This window comes from Mastigoproctus giganteus, chromosome 10 (genome assembly GCF_048544385.1).
Source record: "Mastigoproctus giganteus isolate SK-2022 chromosome 10, ASM4854438v1, whole genome shotgun sequence".
NCBI classification, from domain to species: domain Eukaryota; kingdom Metazoa; phylum Arthropoda; class Arachnida; order Uropygi; family Thelyphonidae; genus Mastigoproctus; species Mastigoproctus giganteus.
Genome location: NC_143584.1, coordinates 20,425,737 through 20,447,997, shown reverse-complemented (window position 1 = coordinate 20,447,997; position 22,261 = coordinate 20,425,737). Strand labels below are relative to the sequence as shown.

The 22,261-nt window shown below is 39.7% G+C and overlaps 1 protein-coding gene across 1 annotated transcript in view; it reads right to left on the bottom strand.

Moving 5' to 3' along the window:
* The window catches only part of LOC150078834 (terminal nucleotidyltransferase 4B-like), a 151,030-nt gene that overhangs the window by 99,530 nt on the left and 29,239 nt on the right, over window positions 1–22,261 (bottom strand). Inside the window, exon 2 of the mRNA XM_090382415.1 lies at window positions 13,079–13,202. Within this exon, the coding sequence (XP_090238541.1) occupies window positions 13,079–13,202 (124 nt within the window). The remainder of the gene's footprint in view (window positions 1–13,078; window positions 13,203–22,261) is intronic.

Sequence of the window (22,261 nt, the reverse complement as noted above, 5' to 3'; positions counted from 1 at the left end):
AATTATGTTTCTAAGTAGTTTACCTATTTTAAAATTACTGTAAGGGGATGACTGTGTTATCAAAACTTTCATTTTTTAAAAAAAAAGCAATTAAAAGGTCATCATCACTAATTTGATAATCATAAAACACTGTCACCACAAACTACTGTTTATGCATCATCTTCTTGGTAGTCAGATAAGGGACTACGAAAAATTGGAGGTTTTAATACCTTTAAAGAAGGCATGGTGACCTGGAGGGATGTATTTGAGAAGGTATAGCATGTTTCTTTTCTTTAAGAAAGTTCAGCACTCTAGGACCATCATACAACTTTTCTTGTTCAGTACTTTTCAAGCTCTTAGGTCAACCCTCCTTATTGGGTTTGACATTCAGTTCCCTGAAAGATGTCTTCATCCAATGAACACTTCTAGAAAATAGTGAACAGGTTTTTCTTTTTTCATTATGGAGTCACTGTATCTTCAACCAGTTTACATTTTTGCCTTCAACATTCTTCCATTTTATTATGCCTTTTTCAAGAGGTTCTGTTTTCAAAAAGTCATCTTGTTGCATCTTTACAATCATAAACCTGTTGTGTCTTTTGGCAGGCTTCATAGTATCATACCACCCACCCAGAAATCATAGATAATCTTGTTTTTTCCAGCATGCTCAAACAGCCCAAAGCACGAGTCATTTGGAAGGTAAGAGTGGCCAGAAACCATGAATTTGTGGTCTATGACTTCAACTGAAGTTTCTTGAATCAGTTTCATTAATGATAAGGTTTTGATTTTGATTTTATTGGCACAAAAACGACTAAAGTTATACTGCGCCAAGAAAATATTAAAATATCAACAAAGAAATTCTGGTAACCTTTAAAAAGGTTACCTCATCAAATTGTTATTTATATATAAAAGGCAGTATAAGTTTAAAAGTAAGTGATCCAATTTATATATTGTGTATATATTTTAATGGCTTGTAAAAACTTAAAAACTGCTGACACGTGGTTGTTGTCTGATAAAATTTGACTGCAAAAATGGGTAAAATTAATGCAATCTATTAAAATATGCTTTATTGATAAAATGGTGTCGCAAGACTCGCACATAGGAGGGTCATCTGCCTTCAGCAGAAACTAATGTGTCAGATGACTGTGTCCTATGCGGAGTCGAGCAAGAACAACTTCCTCACTCCAATTCCTCCGCAGACTGGACTGCCAAGTTTCTATTACAGGCTTTATTTGATATAATTTATTTGTTCTCTCTCTATGCCATAGTTCTTGCCATTGGGAATCTATCTTGTTGCTTATTATTTGACTGTAGTCTGTATAGGGGACTGACAGGCAACGATTATTAGTGGATGTTGCTGATTTGGCTGCAGTGTCAGCCAAATCATTTCCCTTTATCCCAATGTGGCTGGGAATCCAGCGGAAGCAGATATCAAACTTGTATTCATGAAGAGAATGTATCTTCTGCTGAACCCGACAGAGAACTGGATGAGAGTTGTGTCTCAAAGATAATAAAGCCTGTAATACACTCAAAGGATCAGAATATATTATTGACCTTTGGCATGGACAAGTTCGAATGTGATCCAAGGCTAACTCTATAGCATGCAGCTCTGTAGTGTATATGCTGGATTCAGGAAGAATCTGCTGAGATATTATAGTGTCCGGAAAGACAACAGCAGATCCTATGCATGATTCAGACTTTGAGCCGTCTGTGTAAACCGGCAGGAAGTCAAAGTGCTCAGCTCGGTGTGCAGAATACAGCTGCTGGTAGACAGATGGAGTCTCAGGCTTTACCCATTTCTTAAGGGAAAAGTCGCACGATGGGGTATGAGCATGCCAGGGTGGAAGAGTTTCTTTTGTTGTTTGTGCAACCTTGTCTACCATGATGTTAACCTCTCTGAGTAGCTCTTGGACACGAATACCAAAAGGTCGGTTGGCAGTCTGACGGATATTGTACAGGTTTTCCCAACGTGGCTCAAAAACGGATGTCCACGTAGGATGGTCTGGCAGGGATTTCAACTTTAAAGCATAGTTTAAAGACAACTGCTTACATCGAAGGGATAACGGTGGTTCGTTTGCTTCGACGTATAAGCTCTGGACAGGAGATGTTCGAAATGCTCCAGTAGCAATACGGATAGCCTGATGGTGGACAGGGTCCAGCCATCGAAGGACACTGTCTCTGGCTGAGGAGTTTACCTGGGCCCCGTAGTCTAATTTGGAATGTACAAGTGCACGATAAATACGTAGTAGGGTGCACCTGTCTGCTCCCCAACGCGTAGACGAGAGAGAGCGAAGAATATTTAGTCCCCTCGTGCACTTTGTACGAAGTTAACGAATATGTTCTAAAAAGGTCAACTTTTTATCAAACACAAGTCCCAAGAATTTTGTGTCTGCTACTAGAATAGCATTTTGTCCAGGATGGTTCAGGTTCAGGATGAAGATTACGCTTACGACAAAAGTGTACGCAAACGGTCTTCTCCGGCGAGAACCTGAAGCCATTTGCAAGTGCCCAGGAATTAAGTCGATTGATGGCTTGTTGCAGTTGCCTTTCAATAACCCTCATGTTGCATGACTGACAGAATATGCTAAAGTCATCAACATAGAGGGCACTGTTTACAGTGGAGGAAGCTGTTCTGTGATAGAATTTACTTTGATGGCGAAAAGCGTGACACTTAATACTGATCCTTGTGGTACTCCCTCCTCTTGGCAGAAGGGACGAGAGAGTGAGGATCCCACACGAACTTGGAAAAATCGATGGGGAGATGCCCTCTAAGACCAAGGCTATGCAAATACTTTAAAATGTCAAATCTCCAAGTTGTGTCATATGCCTTCTCCATGTCAAAGAACACTGACACCAAATGTTCGCATTTTAGAAAAGCATCCCAGATGGATGTTTCCAGTCTAATTAAGTGATCAAGAGTTGATCTGTTTTTTCGGAAGCCGCACTGGATGCTGGAGAGAAGATCATTCGATTCTAAATACCACATTAATCGAAAATTAACCATTCTCTCCAGGATTTTGCACAGACAGCTAGTCAGAGCTATAGGACGGTAATTAGCAGGGAGTTTAGGATCCTTTCCTGGCTTCGCAAATTCAAGCACAAATGCCATGCACCAGGAATTCGGAAATTGCTGTTTTATATAGATTCTGTTATACAGAACAAGTAGGCGATCCATAGATGCAGGTGACAGATGTTTAAGCATTTCATAATGGATGCCATCTGGTCCAACAGCACTTGCCTTGGAATGATAGAGAGCTCTTTTTAGTTCCTGCAGAGTGAAAGGCAGGTTGTAGGGAAAAAAGCCTTTCTGTGTGAAATTTAGTGCCTCTTTTTCTCTTTTATGTTTCAGGACCAGAAACTCTGGGGAATAGGATGATATCCCAGAGATGTTTGAAAATGTTTCCCCAAGGGCATTGGCTATTGCAGTGGGCTCTACAATAGTGCATCCATTATAGTCTAGGATCGATGAAGGGTGGGATGTATATTTTCCCTTCATTTTTCGGATTTAATCCCAGACTACCTTAGAGTTGGTAGACTGGTTAATAGATGGTGTAAAACGGATCCATGATTCTCTTTGACTCTGACGGCAAATGTAGCGTGCTTTGGCTAGTGCACGCTTGAAGGCTATTAGATTAACAGTGGTAGGATATCGGTGGAATATCCCCCACGCTTTGTTTTGAGCCTTTTTTGCTGCCGTGCATTGTGAATTCCACCACGGCTTGGGAAAAGGTGGAAACCGGGCAGATGTTTTCGGTATGGTATTGGCAGCTGCTTGGACGATATTTTCTGTAATGTATGTTACTGCATCATTGATAGGCTCCTGACTGACGGTACTGAGGTAAAAATTTGCCTGATGTTGGAAGGCAGTCCAGTCAGCCTGATCAGTCTTCCACCGTGGTAACCTGAAAGGAAGACATGGTCTCCCACTGTGTAACGAGGTTATCACAGGGAAGTGATCACTTCCATATGGATTCTCCTCCACTTCCCAAGTGAGCGAAGGGAGTAGAGAAGGGGAGCAGACAGAGAGATCAATGGCAGAAAACGTACAGGTAGGCATGTGGAAGAAAGTGTTTGTTCCAATATTTAGAAGAGAAATGTCATTGTCATTTAGCATACGCTCTATGACTCGTCCCCTTCTATTGATGCTAGCACTACCCCACAGGGTGTTATGTCCATTAAAATCCCCGAGAAGTAAGAAAGGGGGAGGCAACTGCATTATAAGATCATCAAGGTCTTCCTGGGAGATGTCAGTCCCAGGTGGCAAATAAATTCAACAGACAGTTAACGGAAATCCCACTGTAAGACGAATTGCAACAGCCTCTATGCTGGTTGTAAGTAGCAAGGCCTGAACTGGGGTCTGGTTGCCTAGAAGGATATCCACTCCTCCATGAGCAGGACCATCCGCAATTCTATCCTTACGAAAAATTGTGATGTTATGCATGGTGGGATCATCATTTGCCTCTAGATAAATCTCCTGCAATCAAAAGCAAACTGGTGCGTGCTTTTGCAGGAGAGCCTTGATGTCATCAGTATTTCTCTGGAATCCACAACAATTCCATTGTAGGAATTTAGCCATTATTTTGGCTTGGTGAGTCCATCAGGCGGCTTCCGAGGTGCTGAGGGCTTACTTTTGTCAGTCTTGGATTTATCTTTTTTGGGGAAGAATGGACGCTGTCCCGTGTCCATTTCTTCCTCCGCAAAGAGTTCCAAGACTGATTCATCCGGTACCTCCTTATGCTCTACATCCATTGTTTCTGGTGTCATGGGTGACTCTTCTGAACATTTTGGTTTTTCTTTTTTTTTTCTTTTTCCTTGTTAGTTGTTGGCGCATCAGCTTCTATGGCCATAATGCACCTCCCAAAGTTTTTTTGCATTTTACTGTGATCCAAACCCAAGGGGGGAATCGAACCTGCGACCTTTGGGTTGCCAAGCAGGCACTTTACCTACCTGGCTAGCCCGGCTTTTCTTTACCACTTGGTTTTGGTAGTGGTGGAGCACTAGGAGGTACGGATATAGGAGTGGCAGCCGATTGTGTTTTTTTGGTGGGCTTTTATGAACTCAATAAATATCGTGCAATTGGGGTGAATGACGCTCTTGGTGGTATAGTCATCTCAGTTTGCGTCCCGACAGTGCACTTTGCAGAAACCTTCTGGGCATATGAAGGTTCCCGCTATTTATTGGTTGGATACGTTTTCTGGCCTCTGAGTAGGAGATATTCAGCTCTGTTTTCAGTTTTTGTATTTCTTTTTCATCCTTTCACCGCTGGCATGCTCTAGAATAGGAGGGGTGCTCTCCCTGGCAATTGACACAGATCGGTTTTGGAGCTGAACATTCCTTGCTCTCGTGGTCTTTAACACCACATCGAGCACAGGCAGGGTTACCACGACAAGATGTTTGTGAGTGGCCGTATTTTTGGCATCTAAAACACTGCAGTGGGTTTGGGATATAAATCCTCACTGGGCAGTTTAGATAGCCTGCCTTGATGGAACTTGGAGGCCCTGGGGTGTTAAATGTGAGGATAAGAACTCGGGTAGGGACGAGATTTCCATCCTTGCGTATCGATATTCTCTTAACAGCTGTCACTCCTTGGTCTTTTAATTCAGAGCAGATCTCTTCTTCAGAAACACGAAGAAGACCCCACTCTGATATAACATCACGTGAAGAATTCAGTTTTGTGGGGGGTTACGGTCATAAGTATTCCCCCTATGGATGTAGAGTTCAAAAATTTTTCAGCTTGTTTTGTGCTGAAAGCTTCAACCAAAAGGTCGCCAGAACGCAGTCGTTTTACAGATTTTGGTGAACCTGCCAACCCCTCTAATCCTTTCTGGATAAAGAAGGGTGACATCTTTCCAATTGACTGCTCTCCAGTGGAATGGAGAATGAGGAAAAGCGGTGTCACTGATGGCGGTGGTGTTTCCTCAGTCCTGGCTCTTTTTGCAGAGGTGTTATCTGCGTCATGATCTCGATTAGGTAGGGGCCTTGTTGGGGCCCCAGAAGAAATAGGATTTAAATTACTCATAGGAGTAAAGTAAAAATTTCCGATGCCCTAATTACCTCACCCACCACGGAGCCCTACGAGGGGACGCCCATTCGTGAACTAGCAGGTACTGCGTACACGAATGGGACGCCAAGTTAGCTTAGAGGCACCATACCCACGTTTCCAATACGCCTTGATCCCGTCCCAGGACCATAGGGAGGGAGACTTATTGGAACGCAGTTGACCCTAGCAGTAAGAACCACCCGCCGATTGATCCCAGTCAGGCCGGTCCGGGACCACCCGTCTTGTCAAAGCAGGGGCCAAAGTGGTGTATTAAGGCTGGGCCCCTCAACCACCAGGATCCCCCTTTCCGAAATCCACGGGTCGCGACGCACGGCTGCACACGTCGGATTCCACAGATGTAACCCTGGAACCAAGGTATGGGCGTTAGATCCCAGCGAGACTAATCTGGGAAACCAGCAGCATCACTGGGAGGTCCCCTCACCACGTACAGGTGCCCACATCGAGGGGTTTAATGATAAGGCTACCTCGATGTTCTGATTTTGGCCAGTGCATGTGTCGCTGTATATCATCACTTTTTTTAATTCCCCCCCCCCAACTTAAGCTGTCAGACAAGAAGCAATTGCATATGTAGCCAAGGTTATTTGTGACGTCATGCAAACCTATTTTACAGCAGTACCAATAATAGGCCTCAGAAACAGTTAATTTTGGGAATGGCAGGGCTTTTTGTTAATCTATCATGATTGTATAGATATCAGAATTTCCTCTGGCCTTTTCCCCCATCAGCCCATTAGTTGATTTCTTGCTTTCGCCAAATGCAAAACATGTTGCCCCTCCAAATCACCTGTCCTTTCTGTGTTCTTTTCTACATCAATTGACTGTTTATACTTAGCATAGGCCTTGCGAGTGCCCTTTCGAGGAACGTGAAAATGTAAATTAAATTCTTTGTTGAAGACATGTCAACAGTACTACTCTAAGAGGTTCAATCTCTCTTTGCTCACACCATTCACAATAAAGCACATACATTTTTCTTATGTTCAAGTCAGGGCAAAGAAACTTCCTGTTCGGATTATCTTTTTGTGTGTAATGACTTTGAAATGCTGGGAAAATAGCAGTGTGATCCTTAACTGTTTTTGTTTATCAGTTATCTTTTGTGCCTCTACATGCTTACCCCTTAAATCTTCTCTGCTGACTTCCCCTTCCTTACTTTTTCTAAAACTCTTGCCACCCTTCCACCAGTTTCAACAAAAGTATCGAGAAAGAATTTTTTATAAACATTTACTGTGGTATTTTCTTTTTGAATGTATAAGATAGATTTGTACATTGCTTTCCTCCCTAACTGCCATTCCTAGGCCGAATTTTCTTTATAGGTTCATGATGTATAAGACTGCATAAATATGCATTATGTCGAGAAAAATCAGCCATGGATATAAAATTATTAAATTGCTTTCTCCTTTCCTCTTCTGTTAAGGACTCTATGCATCTTTTTTTACAACCACAATCTAAGTTTTCAAACTGCTTACACTCAACTTGTTACTTTTGAGTCTACATATGCCTGACCTGAATTGCGAAGTCTTCTGGCTACAGCTCTTTTTGACTGTTTCCTTTTACATTTTCTAGGTCTGAAGGAAGTTCCCTGGCATGATTCTTCTGCTTGGTTGTCCTCCCGATATGCTCCAATTCTAGAGATTTCAACTTAAAAGACATATTGCTACATGAAAATGTGAAATATGAAAAGACATCTTGCTACAAACAATACAAACTTGAAATGTAACCTCCATCATATAAGCTGTTTAGGAACAGAATGGTATAAGTCAGACTTACTTTACTATGATTCTAAACCTTTTGCTCATATTGTTAACTATTCAAACTAAGTGCTTACATCTCTTGGTGAGAATTGCAACTTTGACTTACCAGTAAACCCTCGATTTAACGGATCGGACAGATAATACAGTAATATACATATTAATCTCAACCTTATTATTTTTTTAGGTTATACAAAACTTCAGTGTTATTATTAATTAAAAATTAATAATAATTACTTATTTCCATTATTGTTTTGATAATTACCTACTTTTATTTTTATAATCAAATTCAGGAAATTGTTTTTTTATTCTTTCTGAAAACGTGTTCAAATAGCTTTTTTCCCAGATTACAGATAGATACGAGCAGGCGGTGACTTGCAAGCTGAACGTGACCCAGGACACTAAACTGCAAGTCTAACGACTCATTTTGTTTTGGTCTTGATCTGCCTCAAGCTATCGTGCAGTCAGGTTGTATACAAAGTGTTTCTGTGATTTCTGAATTGTGACTTTATTTATTAAATAGTTTCGCAATCTTTACAATTTAAAATGGCATCAAGTGATAGAGGAGTTAAAAGAAAGAGTGTGAACTTAAATGTGGCACAGAAATTAGAGCTAATTGAGAAATTAGAACAAGGCATCTCAATAGCATGTGTTTATGAAATTTACGGCTTAAAAAAAAAAAAAAGTTTCCGATATCCCTAAATCAAAGGCCAAATTGCAACATAATTTTATATTGTACAGTACTGTATATTGTATTAAAGCTTTTTTTACATTAAGTACAATAAAAAGTGCCCCCCCCAGGTTACATTCGATTTAACAGACACCCCTTCTCCCCTATTAGTCCATTAAATCGAGGGTTTACTGTACTTTGCTATGAAACTAAACAGTGGACAACTAGAGAAGGCAGAAATATAGCGCCTCCGTAGCCAGGTGGGAAGGAGCAGCAGTGCGCAGCACATGCTTCTTGATTAGACCGGGGTTCGAGCCCGTCACCACCGCATATTCAAGGAGCATATGGCCTTAGTTGCTAATGCTCCTAAAAAAAAACCCAAACAACAACAGCGGGAAATATGAACAGCTCATATTTATAAAACTACTGACTTTCACCACTATGATTCCCAACACCCCATTTGATACTTTTCCATTGAAAACTTTCTCCCAATTGTACCATTTCCTTTAACTGCTGCACAAATGTTGCTTTTTGCACACCAAAAATTTCAGCGACTTCCTAGGATAATAAATTTTCCCTCCAACTACACTACTTTTGAAAACTCAAATCATCTACAACAGCAGCAGAACTACAAGATTTCTCATGGAAATTAATTGCTCTAAGATGGTTCAGAACACATTACCATCTGACACAATTTGCCTTAGACTAGTAGTTCCCAACCTTTTCTGTTTTGAAAACACCCTAGGCAATTAATATTCTCTCAAGTAATTTTAGATTTATATTATTAAGTACTTATATTTGTCCGCATTAATTTATAATATCACATATAAACTGCCCCAGGGGCAGTGATTATATCTTAGTTGATTTTGTTACTTGAATTATGTGAATATTAAAAAATATAATATCTCTTTGCTCATTTGCCACTAATTGCTGCCCTTACTTCCTTGTGGTTTGGGGCAGGGAGAGAGGGGAGTTCCCCCATCTGGCAAAAAAGGGCAGTTAACAGTAGAAGGGGGGAGAATACCTTGAGTGTTGTATTTCCATGTCCTTTGTGGTAGCTACCCATTTCACTTGGGGAGTGGTTGTTTTTAATTAAGCTGTTGAATATTTTTCCAGATTTCGCCCGCTCCGATTCTTCCTCCATTTGAATCGAAGTTACCATATTTTCTGGCTTATAAGACGCCGTTTTTTTCGAGAAGAAATACTCGGAAAATCACCCTGCGTCTTATATGGTCAATGTCAGATTAAGCCTAAAGATTACCGGCAATGAATTTTCGATGACACAGTGCTGGTAAACTGAGTTCTGAAAACTTCCCTTTGAAATTCACACCAATTTTATTTAAGATTTATCTGTTGAAATATATTTTTAACAATTATCAGTGGTTACAATCTATGGCAACAATACATACCAGTAATCTTTTTTTCGTGGAAAATGTGTTGAATTCTGCGTGATATGAATCTCACAATCAGACGTAAGTAAAAACTCGTTTCATTTTCCCATGTGTTTGCTTTCTCTATAATATGATTTTGCGCTTTTATGGTATTCCTCTATGATCTCGTGCTTTTATGGTATGGCGGGCTAATTAGACTGGATCGGGATTTTTCAATCCCAACCGTCTTTTACAAAGAGAAACTGACGCCCGTATTTGTCTTAGGGTGAGTAAGAATTTCTGTTATGTTACTTCTGCCAGCTTTTTTCAGAAACAAACATTTCATTATTGGTTGAACATTTACCCAAGCGTATACCATTATTTTGAGAAAAATATATTACCGTGTTTAATTTTATTATTATTATTTTCTCCAAAACAATATTTTGGAGAAATATTTATTTTTTTATCCAAAATATGTGGTCAAAACTAGGGTGCGTCTTATAAGCCGGAAAATATGATATATAGGGTTGTGGTCTTGGCCTAGAACAGTTGCAAAATTAACAGCGTTTGTATATATTTTTAAATAGAAGTGTTACTAATCAGTTATCGATTGTGACTTTTATTGTATATAGTTTATTATTTTATTTATACTAATTTATCATGTCAAGTGTATCTATAGTGGAGTCAGAAGAGACAATAGAAGATCAAGATCATATAGCCACAACTTCAGATGAAGAATGTGAGAAAACAGATAAAGGGATATTTTCTCAGATTGAAGAACTGACAGAAATTGAGGTTTTCACAGGTATTAGTATACCTAGGACTCCTATGAGGGGAAGACTGTCCATTTCTTGTGGTTTCACATAAGATTCTCAGCCACAAAAACATTCTAAGAAAAAGAAAAGTAAAAAAAAAAAAAAACATGCAAAAGGAAGTGAAGTAAAGGTGAGTGATAATTCTCAAAAAGGAAAAGCTAGTGGAATGAAACAGAAGGATCTGAACTTGACATCTTTGAGTATTTAATTGCAGAGGAAGCAATATTTGTAATGTGCTTATGCCAAGAAAGATTTAGAAGTCAGGCAAATCCCCAACAGAGATATATGATCATGCCTAGAAATTAGTGTCATTGAAGATAAGCATAGCAGCAGAAGAATGCTTTTTGCGAGATATAAGACAGGACTGAGTTTTAGAAGTACTGAAATCAATTAAGTTCTCTTTGCCTCAATGGAGAATTACCTGGAGATCAGCATTGAAGGAATTGGTAGTATTCAAGAAGTTGAAGCTGTTTGAAAGCAGGGCAAGGTTTCTCAAACCAGAAGGTGGAATGCAATGTACTATCATCAGCAAAACTATGGATAGGATTTCCAGTCAATGGAAGCAGATCATTAACATACAAAAGGAAAAGAGTAGGAGAAAGAACTGAACCTTGGGGATAGCCAGCATTAGTGAAGAAGTTAGAGAGCCAACTACCATCACCCACAGTGAGCAGTCAGAGAGAAAACTGGATACCCAATTACAAAACCCAATTGGCAAACCATAAAATGGAAGCTTATTATACCTTATACCTTATTATATTATGCCAAGCCATTATACCTGATATTGTAAATGTGAAAAGATTATGCAACTTTTTTTTTGTTTTAGATTTTAACAGCAGATCAGATAGAAACAATAGTAACTTTCAAAAGAACTGATTCTACAGACAAAATTGGATTGATAGGTGTAAAGATAAAGTTATGCTAAAATAATTTATTAACAATAAAGGCATAATTTGTTATAAATTTATACACCAAAGTTATACTGTTAACAAGACTATGCACCTAAAAATTAAAGTGCTTGAGAGATGTGACCAGAAGAGTCCTGATCTGCAAGCCAAGACAAGTTGAAAGTTATTCTATAACAATGCCATTGCTTATCATGCAACAATAATTTCTGAATACTTTTCCAAAGGCAAATGGGCCTGTATGAAGGCAAATGCTGAAGGGGTTTGTTTACCCTGAAAGCTCCATACTTAGTTATTAAAAGTTTTTCACTGGACACGATGTATTGTTACTCTTTAATCGTGGAATCCAGTACCACAGGCCTATTTGCCCCTTCATACGTTCATTCTATGGCCACCACGTATACAGTATCTGTACCAAACTTCAGAAGATTAGTATTTTGTATACGTCTTTTGCTGAAGGGGTTCCTTTACCCCGAAAGTTCCACACTTAGTTATTAAAATTTTTGTCACTGGATACGCTGCAGTGTTACTCTTTGCTTTTCCAAAGTCAGTACAACATCCTCTTTAGTCACTAACCTTGCACCATGTACGTATATTTTTTATTTCTGCCAAACTAAAGAAGATATTAACATTTTTGCTGCTGATGGTAATGCTAGAAAGAGGATGCAGCGATGTAAGGAGCACAAAAACTGGCACTTGATTGTAAACATATTCTCACACAAATTATCATTCACACTTATGCTTAGCAAATGCCAAAGGAAACGCATCATCCTGACTGTTTTTTGCCAACAATCAAACATGGAGGAGGATTAATAATGGTTTAGGCAGCAGTATCTTGGTAATACTGCTACTGATTACCTTGATATTCTGAGTGATCAGGTTCATCCCATGGTGCAAACACTGTTCCCTCACAAACGATGCCATGTTTCAAGGTTTCAAGGTGATAATGCTCCAATACAGACAACCAGACGTGTCCAATCTTGGGTTTGAGGAGCATGAAACTGAGGCTAATCATCTCCCATGGCCCACACAAACACCAGATTTAAAAGTTTTTGAAATATATTTCTCACACTTTCATCACTCATGGAGCTTGAAATGTTCCTCATGAAGAATGGTCTAATACTCATCTTATGACAGTTCAAGATTCATTCAAATCTATTCCATATAGAATACAAGCTGTTTTAAAAGTAAAGGTGGCCCAACACCATATTAGTGCATGCCTGTAACTCTTATCACATGTGTTTCCATTATCATGTCCACCAGGTTCCATGTACAACGCAGTTAAAGAAATCACCACTGCAACTGTATTATTAGCTAGCTGTGGTGGCACAACATGCTCAGTCCAAACTTTATGAATGAAATATACAAGGATATAAATTTTACCATGTGCACACAGCACAGGGTTAAATTGATTGACTGATTGATTTAGTTTTTAATGGCACATTGGCAGCTAAGGTCATAATGCACCAAGTCAAACACAGGGCTAAAACAAAAAGAAATAACTAGATATAAACAAGAATTATTTATATTTCATGTTACCTTTGCTTGTGGCCAATGTGAGAGTATAACTCGCTTAATCCTTTCAACGACATCTAACCTCATATGATGCTCTTCCTGAGAAGGTGACATATACTGAAAGAAATCCTCAATTTCTTCATGAAGCCTTAATAAAAAAAAAAAAAAAAAAAAAACATTAACAACTTATTTACCCATCCATAGTGTCTTGTGTGTATCAACAGAGGTCACACTATAAGATACTGCTATGACCAAATGAGCAAAATTCTTTAATTGCCGTATGCATACTGTTTTGCATAATAACCAAAATGGACTTATTGTATTGTATTTTGATGTCTATTTTCAGTGCAATAAATTATAGAAATGCCGTTCATTATTTCTCTGAATTTCATGATATTCAAACCTAGCAATATCCAAGGGAATCTTACATTAAGCTGTAAAGATTAATTAATTAGGTTGCTTGCTGAGATTTTTTAAATCATCTGAATTAAAAATATTTAATTGCAAAATAGTCAATCATTAAAATGGAGTTTAGCATTAGCAAAGGCATATGATGCAAGAAAGCAAGTTTATACAGCATCAGATAAAAACAAAACAAAAAACCACTCACTCCAAAAGTTTGTCTAGTTCTGCCTTGAATTTATTTAAGCTCTTAACTTCAACAACACAGATGAAAGTTTGTTCCAGCAATCAACCACTTGCTGGCTAAATGCCATACATCTATACTGATGAGCCAAAACATTATGAACAGAGAGTCATTATGCAAATCGAAGCAACTGCAAGTGAACTATGGCATGTGCGAGAGTCAGGACATGGTATAAAAAACACCTGATACCGAGCTCCATTAATCAGTGTTACTCTCGCTCTTTGGATGGGAAAGGCAGCGGACTTAAGCAAGTCTGACAAAGGCCAAATTGTAATGGCCAGACAACTGGGTCAGAGCATATCCGAAATGGCATGGCTGGTGTGGTTCTCACAGTCAGCTGTGGTTAGTACCTACCGAAAGTGGTCCGAAGAGGGAAAACCCACGAACCGCTGGCGAGGTGAGCTACGCCATCCATCAATGCTGGATGGTAAGTAGCAATAGAAGGGTGATTATGCGCAACGTGCCAGTAATTGGAATGCAGTAATTGGAATATAGCGCCTCCGTAGCCAGGTGGGAAGGAGCAGCAGTGCGCAGCACATGCTTCTTGATTAGACCGGTGATGGGAGCAATGTGCCACAACACACAGTACATAGAACCCTCCTGAAAAAGGGGCTGTGTAGCTGCAAGCCGCTTCGAGGGCTCATGCTAAACACGGTTCACCGGCGACAGCACCTACAATGGGCATGCAAGCATCGAAACTGGACCATGAGTAATTGGAAGGAGGTTGTCTAGTCCAATGAATCACGTTTCCTGCTGCACCATGCGGACGGCCAGGTACGTGTGCATAGTTTACCTGGGGAAGTGGTAGTGCCTGGATGCATCATGGGTCTATGAGAGCTTGAAGAGTAGGGTAGATACCCCTGAAGGAATTAAAATTGGGAGCCCATCAAGCTCTCAGCTGCCCAACTCAATGCCAGAGCTCACTCAGGACAGAATGTGCCAGTCCCACAGGAGCTGGTTATTGTGGGTGACTACTGTCAGGGAAATATATTGTGCAAAAAAAGATAGACGGAATATGACCAGGGTATGTCTGCTAGGGGCAAAAGATAATGATATTGTAGAGCAGATATCTTTTAAGGGTATAAAGGGTGATATTGATGTAAATGTTGGCACTAATGACATTAAGAGTAGATCTGCAGATTTACTTAACAAGTACAGGTCAATATTGAAAAAAAAAAAAAGTCATGAGTTAGTGTTAAATTTCGGGACCACAATGTGTACAGAAAGGGATCATGCTGTTAGATAAAATCTAAGGAAGTGCATCCAGCAGACATTGGTGGAAGGTGCAGTGTTGAGTCAGTTTGGTGTGACATAAGCACTGGGAAAGCAAAATTGAAAGTAGGAATGTGTTACAGGCCTAATGACTCTGATGAGTATAACGAACAACTGTACAGAGAATAAGAGTGGGCGAGTAAATCATATGGTCTTATAATGGGGGATTTTAACTTCCCAGATATAGACTGGAACTTGTGGGTTGGTCACTGGAACACTAGCAAGACCTTTGTGGATTTATTGGATGATTATTTTCTGCAACAGAATGTTTGAGAGGCAACCAGAGGGAGCAATACTCTTGATCTGATTATCAGCAGTGATTATTCATGCATTAAGAATCTGCAGATAAAGGAACCAGTAGGTGGCAGTGATCAGTGTACTGATGTGGAATTTACTCAAAGGTGTAACTACCATCAGGGGTAAAGGAAAGGTGTCTACAGTGCTCTCACAGTTTTTAAATTCTATACAGTAGGACAAATTGATGGTGTTGCCAACAGCAAATTCAAAACGGGAAGCATTCAAAGAATTAATCTTGGAATGCTACTAGGCTTTTTATACCAACTAAGAAATATTGTTCAAGATTTAGGCCCAAATGAATATCAGATGAACTAATTAGACATGTGGCAGAGAAGAAAAATGCATGGGATGCATATAAATTATCAGGAGACACAGGTGCTTATGGTAGATATAAGAGTCTGTAATCAAGTTACAAAGGAGGTTAGGCAAGCAAAGACAGATTACGAGAAATTTTTGGCAAAGGATGTAAAGAAAAACAGTAAAGAGTTCTTTACTTTGTAAACTCTAGAAGGAAGGGGATTAATCAGATTGGTCCACTTGATAATGATGGTCAATTATTGATGATTCTGTTCAGGTAGCTGACAAACTGAATGAGTATTTTGCATCTACATTCACACGAGGAGTTATTCAGAGAGGGGAAGGTAAGAAGTTTATCAAACTCTGGCAGGGAGCAAAATGATTTTGTAATAACTGAGAGCAAAGTGGAGGAGAAATTGAAGTAACTGGATGGGATCAATCCAATTATATTAAAGGAGACAGCAAAGGAAGTATGCAGGCATCCATGGTTGTTGTTGTTGTATTTTCTGGTGCAAGAGCTACTTAGGCCATATTGCGCCTCCTAAATTAATTGAGTTACTTATGATAACTGCACGGTGGGCAGTTAGAAACGGTCATACATTTTTATTTGTTTTATATACAAAAAGAATTCAGAGAGATTTGCTTCTTTACCTATTATGCTATTCAGAGAGAGAGAGGTTGCTGTAGATCTGAAATGAAACTAAAAGACATTCGTCGGGCATTGCTGAACAAGTTACATTCAAGGAGTATATGTTTTACTGTAAGTGGTTGCGAGCAGTGTGCACACTGCGGAGGATCATTTCCTGTAAGCAGATAGAGATGTGTGAGGTGAGTGTGACCTATACGAGTTCTGGCTAAGATTACTTCTTTTCTATTTTTCCGAAGGCTAGAAGTCCATAATTGTGGTTCAGGTTTTATTTGAAATAGCTTGTTATTGGTTTGCATTTTCCACAGAAGTGTCCATTGTTCCATAGATGTTCTCCGTATGTTATGTCTATAATCAGGATATGGAACTAGGTTATTTGTTGAGGATATGATGGAAGGATACTTAGCAGCACTGTCTGCACATTCGTTTCCTGGAATACCACTGTGGCCAGGGATCCATGAAAAGATAACAGTTTTCTGATGCTCATGAAGACGCATCAGCTTATGTTTTATGAACTTTAATAAAGGATTTTTAGGTGGGGAAATCCTTTTCAAAGCTAGAATAGCACTCCGTGAATCAGTATATATTATACTTTTATTTATTGACATTAGCGAGATGTTTTCCAGAGCAAGCTTAATGCCATGGAGTTCAGCAGTGTAGCTGCTGCATTCGGTTGGAAGTGAAATTGACAGTTGTATTAGGGAAGACGGCAGCTGCACCCACTCGACTGTCAGACTTCGAACCATCAGTATAGATCTTGGTAAAGTGTGGGTACTTTTGTGAGTGAGCAACATGTAGTTGTTGGATGTTAATATCTGATATAGAGCCTTTACCCCATTGCTCAAAGTATTCATCAGAAGAAAGGGTGAAGTTAGTCCACGGGGGATCCGGATCTTTTTTTTCTCTGATGATATTATCAAGCTGAATATTCCAGCTTTCTGTTAGATTCTGCAGTCTGATACCAGAAGGTCGAATTGTTCTAGGTTTATTTGTATAATGGGTTTTCAATTGAGGATTATGCAACAGTGGCCAAACCGGATGAGTAGGCAGACTTTTAATTTTAGCTGAGTAGTTTAGCAGCAACATCTTTCTTCTTATGCTAAGTGGAGGTTCGTGAGCCTCAACATAAAGACTTTGAACTGGTAATGTTCTGTATGCACCTAGGGATATCCTAAGAGAAGAATGTTGGATGGGTGCAAGACGGGCCAAGGTGCTCTCTCTAGCTGAGTCATAAACAGGTGCTCCGTAGTATAACCGAGATCTAATTAGAGATTTATATAAGTGGAGCAAGGTATAACGATCAGCGCCCCAAGATGTACTGGAGATGACCCGGAGTATATTCATTTTCTTTATGCAAGTGGTTCTTAGATACTTGATGTGCTCCTGGAAGTTTAACTTTTTATCAAAAATTAGCCCTACGAGGCGAATACTGTTCACAATTGGTAGTGGATGATCGGCCAAGTGCAACTCGGGTTCAGGATGCATTGCTCGCTTCATGCAGAAATGTATAGCTGTAGATTTGTGGCTTGACAGTTTGTATCCATTTTGCGCAATCCATAATTCAATGTTATTAATGGATATTTATAGATGCCTCTCAATATAGTTCATATTCTGGGAATGACAGGATATGGTAAGATCATCTGCATAGAGATACGAGTCAACGGTATTTGGAATGCTGTTTGTGATGTTGTTTATTTGTATTGCAAACAGAGTGGCACTAAGAACAGAGCCTTGTGGGACTCCTTCTTCTTGAATGTATGTTTGAGATAAAACCTGCCGGTACCTCACTTGGAAAGATCTGTGCTGAAGGAAGCTTTGAATAAAATATGGTAAATGGCCTCTCATATGAATAGAATGGAGATCTCTTAGGATACCGTAGCGCCACGTGGTATCAAAGGCCTTCTCTATATCAAGGCATATCATGACGAGATGTTGATTTCTGATGAATGCATTTCTTATGTTGGATTCGGCTTTGGTCATGAGGTCTAGGGAAGATCTATTCTTCCGAAAGCCAAACTGATTATTACTGATTATGTTTTCGGATTCAAGGTACCAGGTGAGTCGATGGTGAACCATTTTTTCCAAAGTCTTACTCAGGCAGCTGGTTAGAGAAATTGGTCTATAGTTGTTAGGAATCGAATTGTCTTTTCCAGGTTTAGGTATGGCTATTACATAAGAATGTCTCCAGGAAGTAGGGAATATATGTTCTGAGAATATTCTATTGTAAAAGTTTAGCAATGAAATTAGTGATTTCTGATTGAGGTGTTGAATCATTATATTGTAGATTCCATCAGGGCCAGGAGAGCTGTTTCTTGAGGTATATATAGCTTCTTTCAGTTCAGATATTGTGAGTGGTTGGTTATAGGTAAAAGGACATGCAGTTTTGAAGTCTAGTTTCCTTTTCTCAGCTTCAGCTTTGATTTTTTGAAAAGAGGGTTGATATGCAGTTGAGGCGGACAACTCACAGAACACTGTTCCTAGGGCATTGGCAATTTCATCAACAGATGAGATCTCCTTTCCATTCCTATTAATAATAGGAGAAGGCAACTTATGATATTTACCATTTAGTTTCTTTATTTTTTCCCAGATTATTTGGGTATCAGTATCTGTTGATTGAGGAGGCAAATTTTATCCACGAGTCTTTTTTCGCTTTCCGCCGGATATAACGAGCTTTGGCTCTCAGTCTCTTGAAGTTAATAAAGTTGGCAGTGGTGGGATGTTTGCGGAAGGTGTTCCATGCTTTGTTTTTTTCTCTCTTCGCTTTATTACAATCGCCATTCCACCAGTGATTGGTATGCCGATGGTTTCTTATTTGAGACTGTGGGATGGCGGCTTTTGCTGCTGTTAGTATCTGCATTGTGATATGATCGGTGACAGTGTCAATAGCAGAAGACTATTGTGTCATCATCAAAAGATACATGACTGGTAAATTTCGTCCAGTTTGCTTTGGAAAATTTCCATTTTGTTTTTGTTTCAGTTTGTTTGGAATGGGTGGTTTGAATACTACAGATCAGCGGATAGTGGTCACTATTTAGAGGATTGTCATGTACTGCCCACTCTATAGTTGGGAAGAGGATCGGAGAGCAAATTGAGAGATCTATTGCACTGGTTGACCCAGTAGGAAAATGGATATATGTCGGCAAGCCATTATTCAATAGTGTCAAATTTTCTCGGTCAAGTAACATTTCAATAAGTCCGTCTGAGACCAGAGATCCCCATAATGGATGATGCCCATTAAAATCTCCTAGTAAACAAACAGGAGGTGGTAATTGGGAAATTAGATTTAACAGTTGCTGAATTGTACATGATTGATTCGGTGGAAGATAAATTGAGGCTAGTGTCAGTGTGATACCGATTACTATACGGGTAGCAACAGCTTCTAATGGTGTTTGTAATGGAATGTGCCTGGAGGGGATTCCTGATTCCACTAGTATAGCTACTCCTCCATGGGGGCTGTTAGTTTCAGATCGATCTTTTCTGAAGATAGTATAGTTTTTGACTGAAACAGATATTTTTGTTGTTAGATTTGTCTCTTGCAAGCATATGGCAGCAGGATTGTAATGGTTAATTAGTTCATAGATATCATCAATATTGCTGCGAAAACCTCTGCAATTCCATTGTAAGATTTGTTCCATTATTTGGTTTTGTGAGTAGAAGAGGAGTCTGTTTGCTTTTTGTGAGAGGCTTGTTTATATCTCTCGTGTTTTGATTTTTCTTTTCTTGAAAAATTTGGGCGTCTTGAGTCATTGCCTTCTTCCATATCATCATCTGCATGTATTTCAAGCAGATCTTCTGAGTTGATGATATCATCGGTGTCCATGCTTGAGGGGTGAGATTGCTTTACCTCAACTGGATCTAATTTTTCCGCTGCTTGGCAATGTGGAAGTCTCTGGGATGGAACTGTCAGTGGCGTATTACTGCATTGATCGACTGCCTTTGATGTATTTTGGACCGAGAGGACTGATCGAGCCCAGTCTGAGATCGATGTATCTGGAGGGATGGAAACTTCTGTCTGACATGCTATTGACTGGTGACTATAAGCAGCAGAGGCATAAGTGCATTTTGGATTATTTAATCTTACTTGTTTTCTTGCCTCTTGGTAGGAAACTTTATTTTCAACTTTATACTTTTGTATCTTTTTCCCCAACTTCCAGAGGTCGCAGTCTTTGGAGTATGCCGGATGGCTGCCCTTGCAATCTGGACACTGTGGGGTTGGTGCTTTACATTCTGTTTGTGTGTGAGTTTTACACCCACAGTTTGCAGATGTTGCGTCTCCACGGCATGCTGTCTGGGAATGGCCAAATTTCTGGCATTTAAAACATCTTAGGGGGTTTGGAATATATGGCCGAACGCGACAGTTTAATATCCTGCCTTGACTGAAGCTGGTAGGTTTGGAGAACTGAAAGTTAATATTATACTCCGGGTAGGAACTAAATTGCCATCTTTTCGGATCATGATCCTCTTTGCCTGAATGACTTTTTGTTCTTTAAGTTCCTGGGCTATCTCATCTTCAGGAACGTTTAATAGATCCCATTCAGTGATCACTCCCTTTGAAGAATTGAGGGTGTTATATGGTGTGATTTGTACTGGGATTCCACTCAAAGATGTCAAACTTAATAATAGTTCAGAGTGTCGAGGATTGGTGGTCTCTATTAATAAATCTCCTGACTGGAGACGTTTCACCATTTTTGGTGAACCTGCGGCATGTTCGAGGCATCTCTGAATGATAAAGGGGGAGAGCTTGCCCACAGGTTGTGTTGACAGAGAATGTATTATCAGGAAAGCTGGTAATTCCTGTCTGCCAATGTCTTTTTTCATTCTCTTCGATAGAGAGAAGTCATGGTCAGTGTCATGAATGTCATTTGCTTGAGAGCTCTTCGGCTCTAAGCATGGAAAGTCACTTGTTTCCATTTCTGCTCCTTTTAGCCCCGGGGGTTGTCTTATCCCCCAGATTACCGGCCCCGCCACGTGGAGGCAGGAACGGTGCCACCAGTGACCAAGCGGTTGTTGAAGTAAATAAAGGGTTAGTAATGAATATATAGAATAAAAAAGAAAGGTAGATTTCCTCTCTCGGTTCTTACTTTTGTCCTTTAAAGTACAGAACCTTTTCAAGTAAACAAAAGAACAGGTGACACTAGAAAAGAATTGAAACTATAACACTTTGGGAGATCACTATATATTCGCAGGAAGAAAATCGCTTGTCACTCGGGGCCAGGCATCCATGGACCCAGTGGAGATGTGTAAATGTTTCCCTAATTCACAAAGTGGGATCGAAAGTGATAAGAGTAATTACAGACCTGGTAGTTTAACTTCTGTTCCGGGGAAAATAATGGAGTCACTGGTTAAAGAAGCATTGCAGGATCACCTAGATAAGACTGCAGTTGTAGTTCAGACACAGCATGGGTTTGTTAGGGGGAAGTGTTTTCTGAAAAATTTGATTGGATACTACGATGTGGTCACACACGTAGCATCCAATCTAATCAATGGACACTGCTCTTCGGGGACTAATGTTATTAGTGGTGTTCCCCAGGCAGCCAATGATACGAATGTTGGTAGGGTTGTTAATGACACTACGCTAGTGCAACAGGATCTGGAAAAGTCAAGCAGATGGGCTGAGAGGTGGAAACTGAAATTTAACATTGACAAATGCAAAGTACTACATATGGGTAGCACCAGAGTAACCCTAGACATACCAACTGTGTGGTACTACACTTAGGATAGTGGAGAATAAAAAAGACCTGGAGGTAATTGTGCAATCAGATATGAAGTTTTCTGAGCAGTGCAAACTGGCTGCAAGACCTGGGGTCCTGTCAATGATATATAGGAATTTTGCTTGCAGGGATAAGGACGTGGTTATCTCCTTGAATAAGGTAATGGACAGGTCACACCTCAACTACTGCATACAGGTCTGGATGCCTTATTTTAGCAAAGATATAGAGCTACTGGAATGAGTACAAAGGGCAATGAGAATAGTGAGTTGAACAAAGGATTGCTGTTACCAAGAAAGGCTTAAATTCTGCATGGTTTGGAGATGAGGCACCTGCAAGGT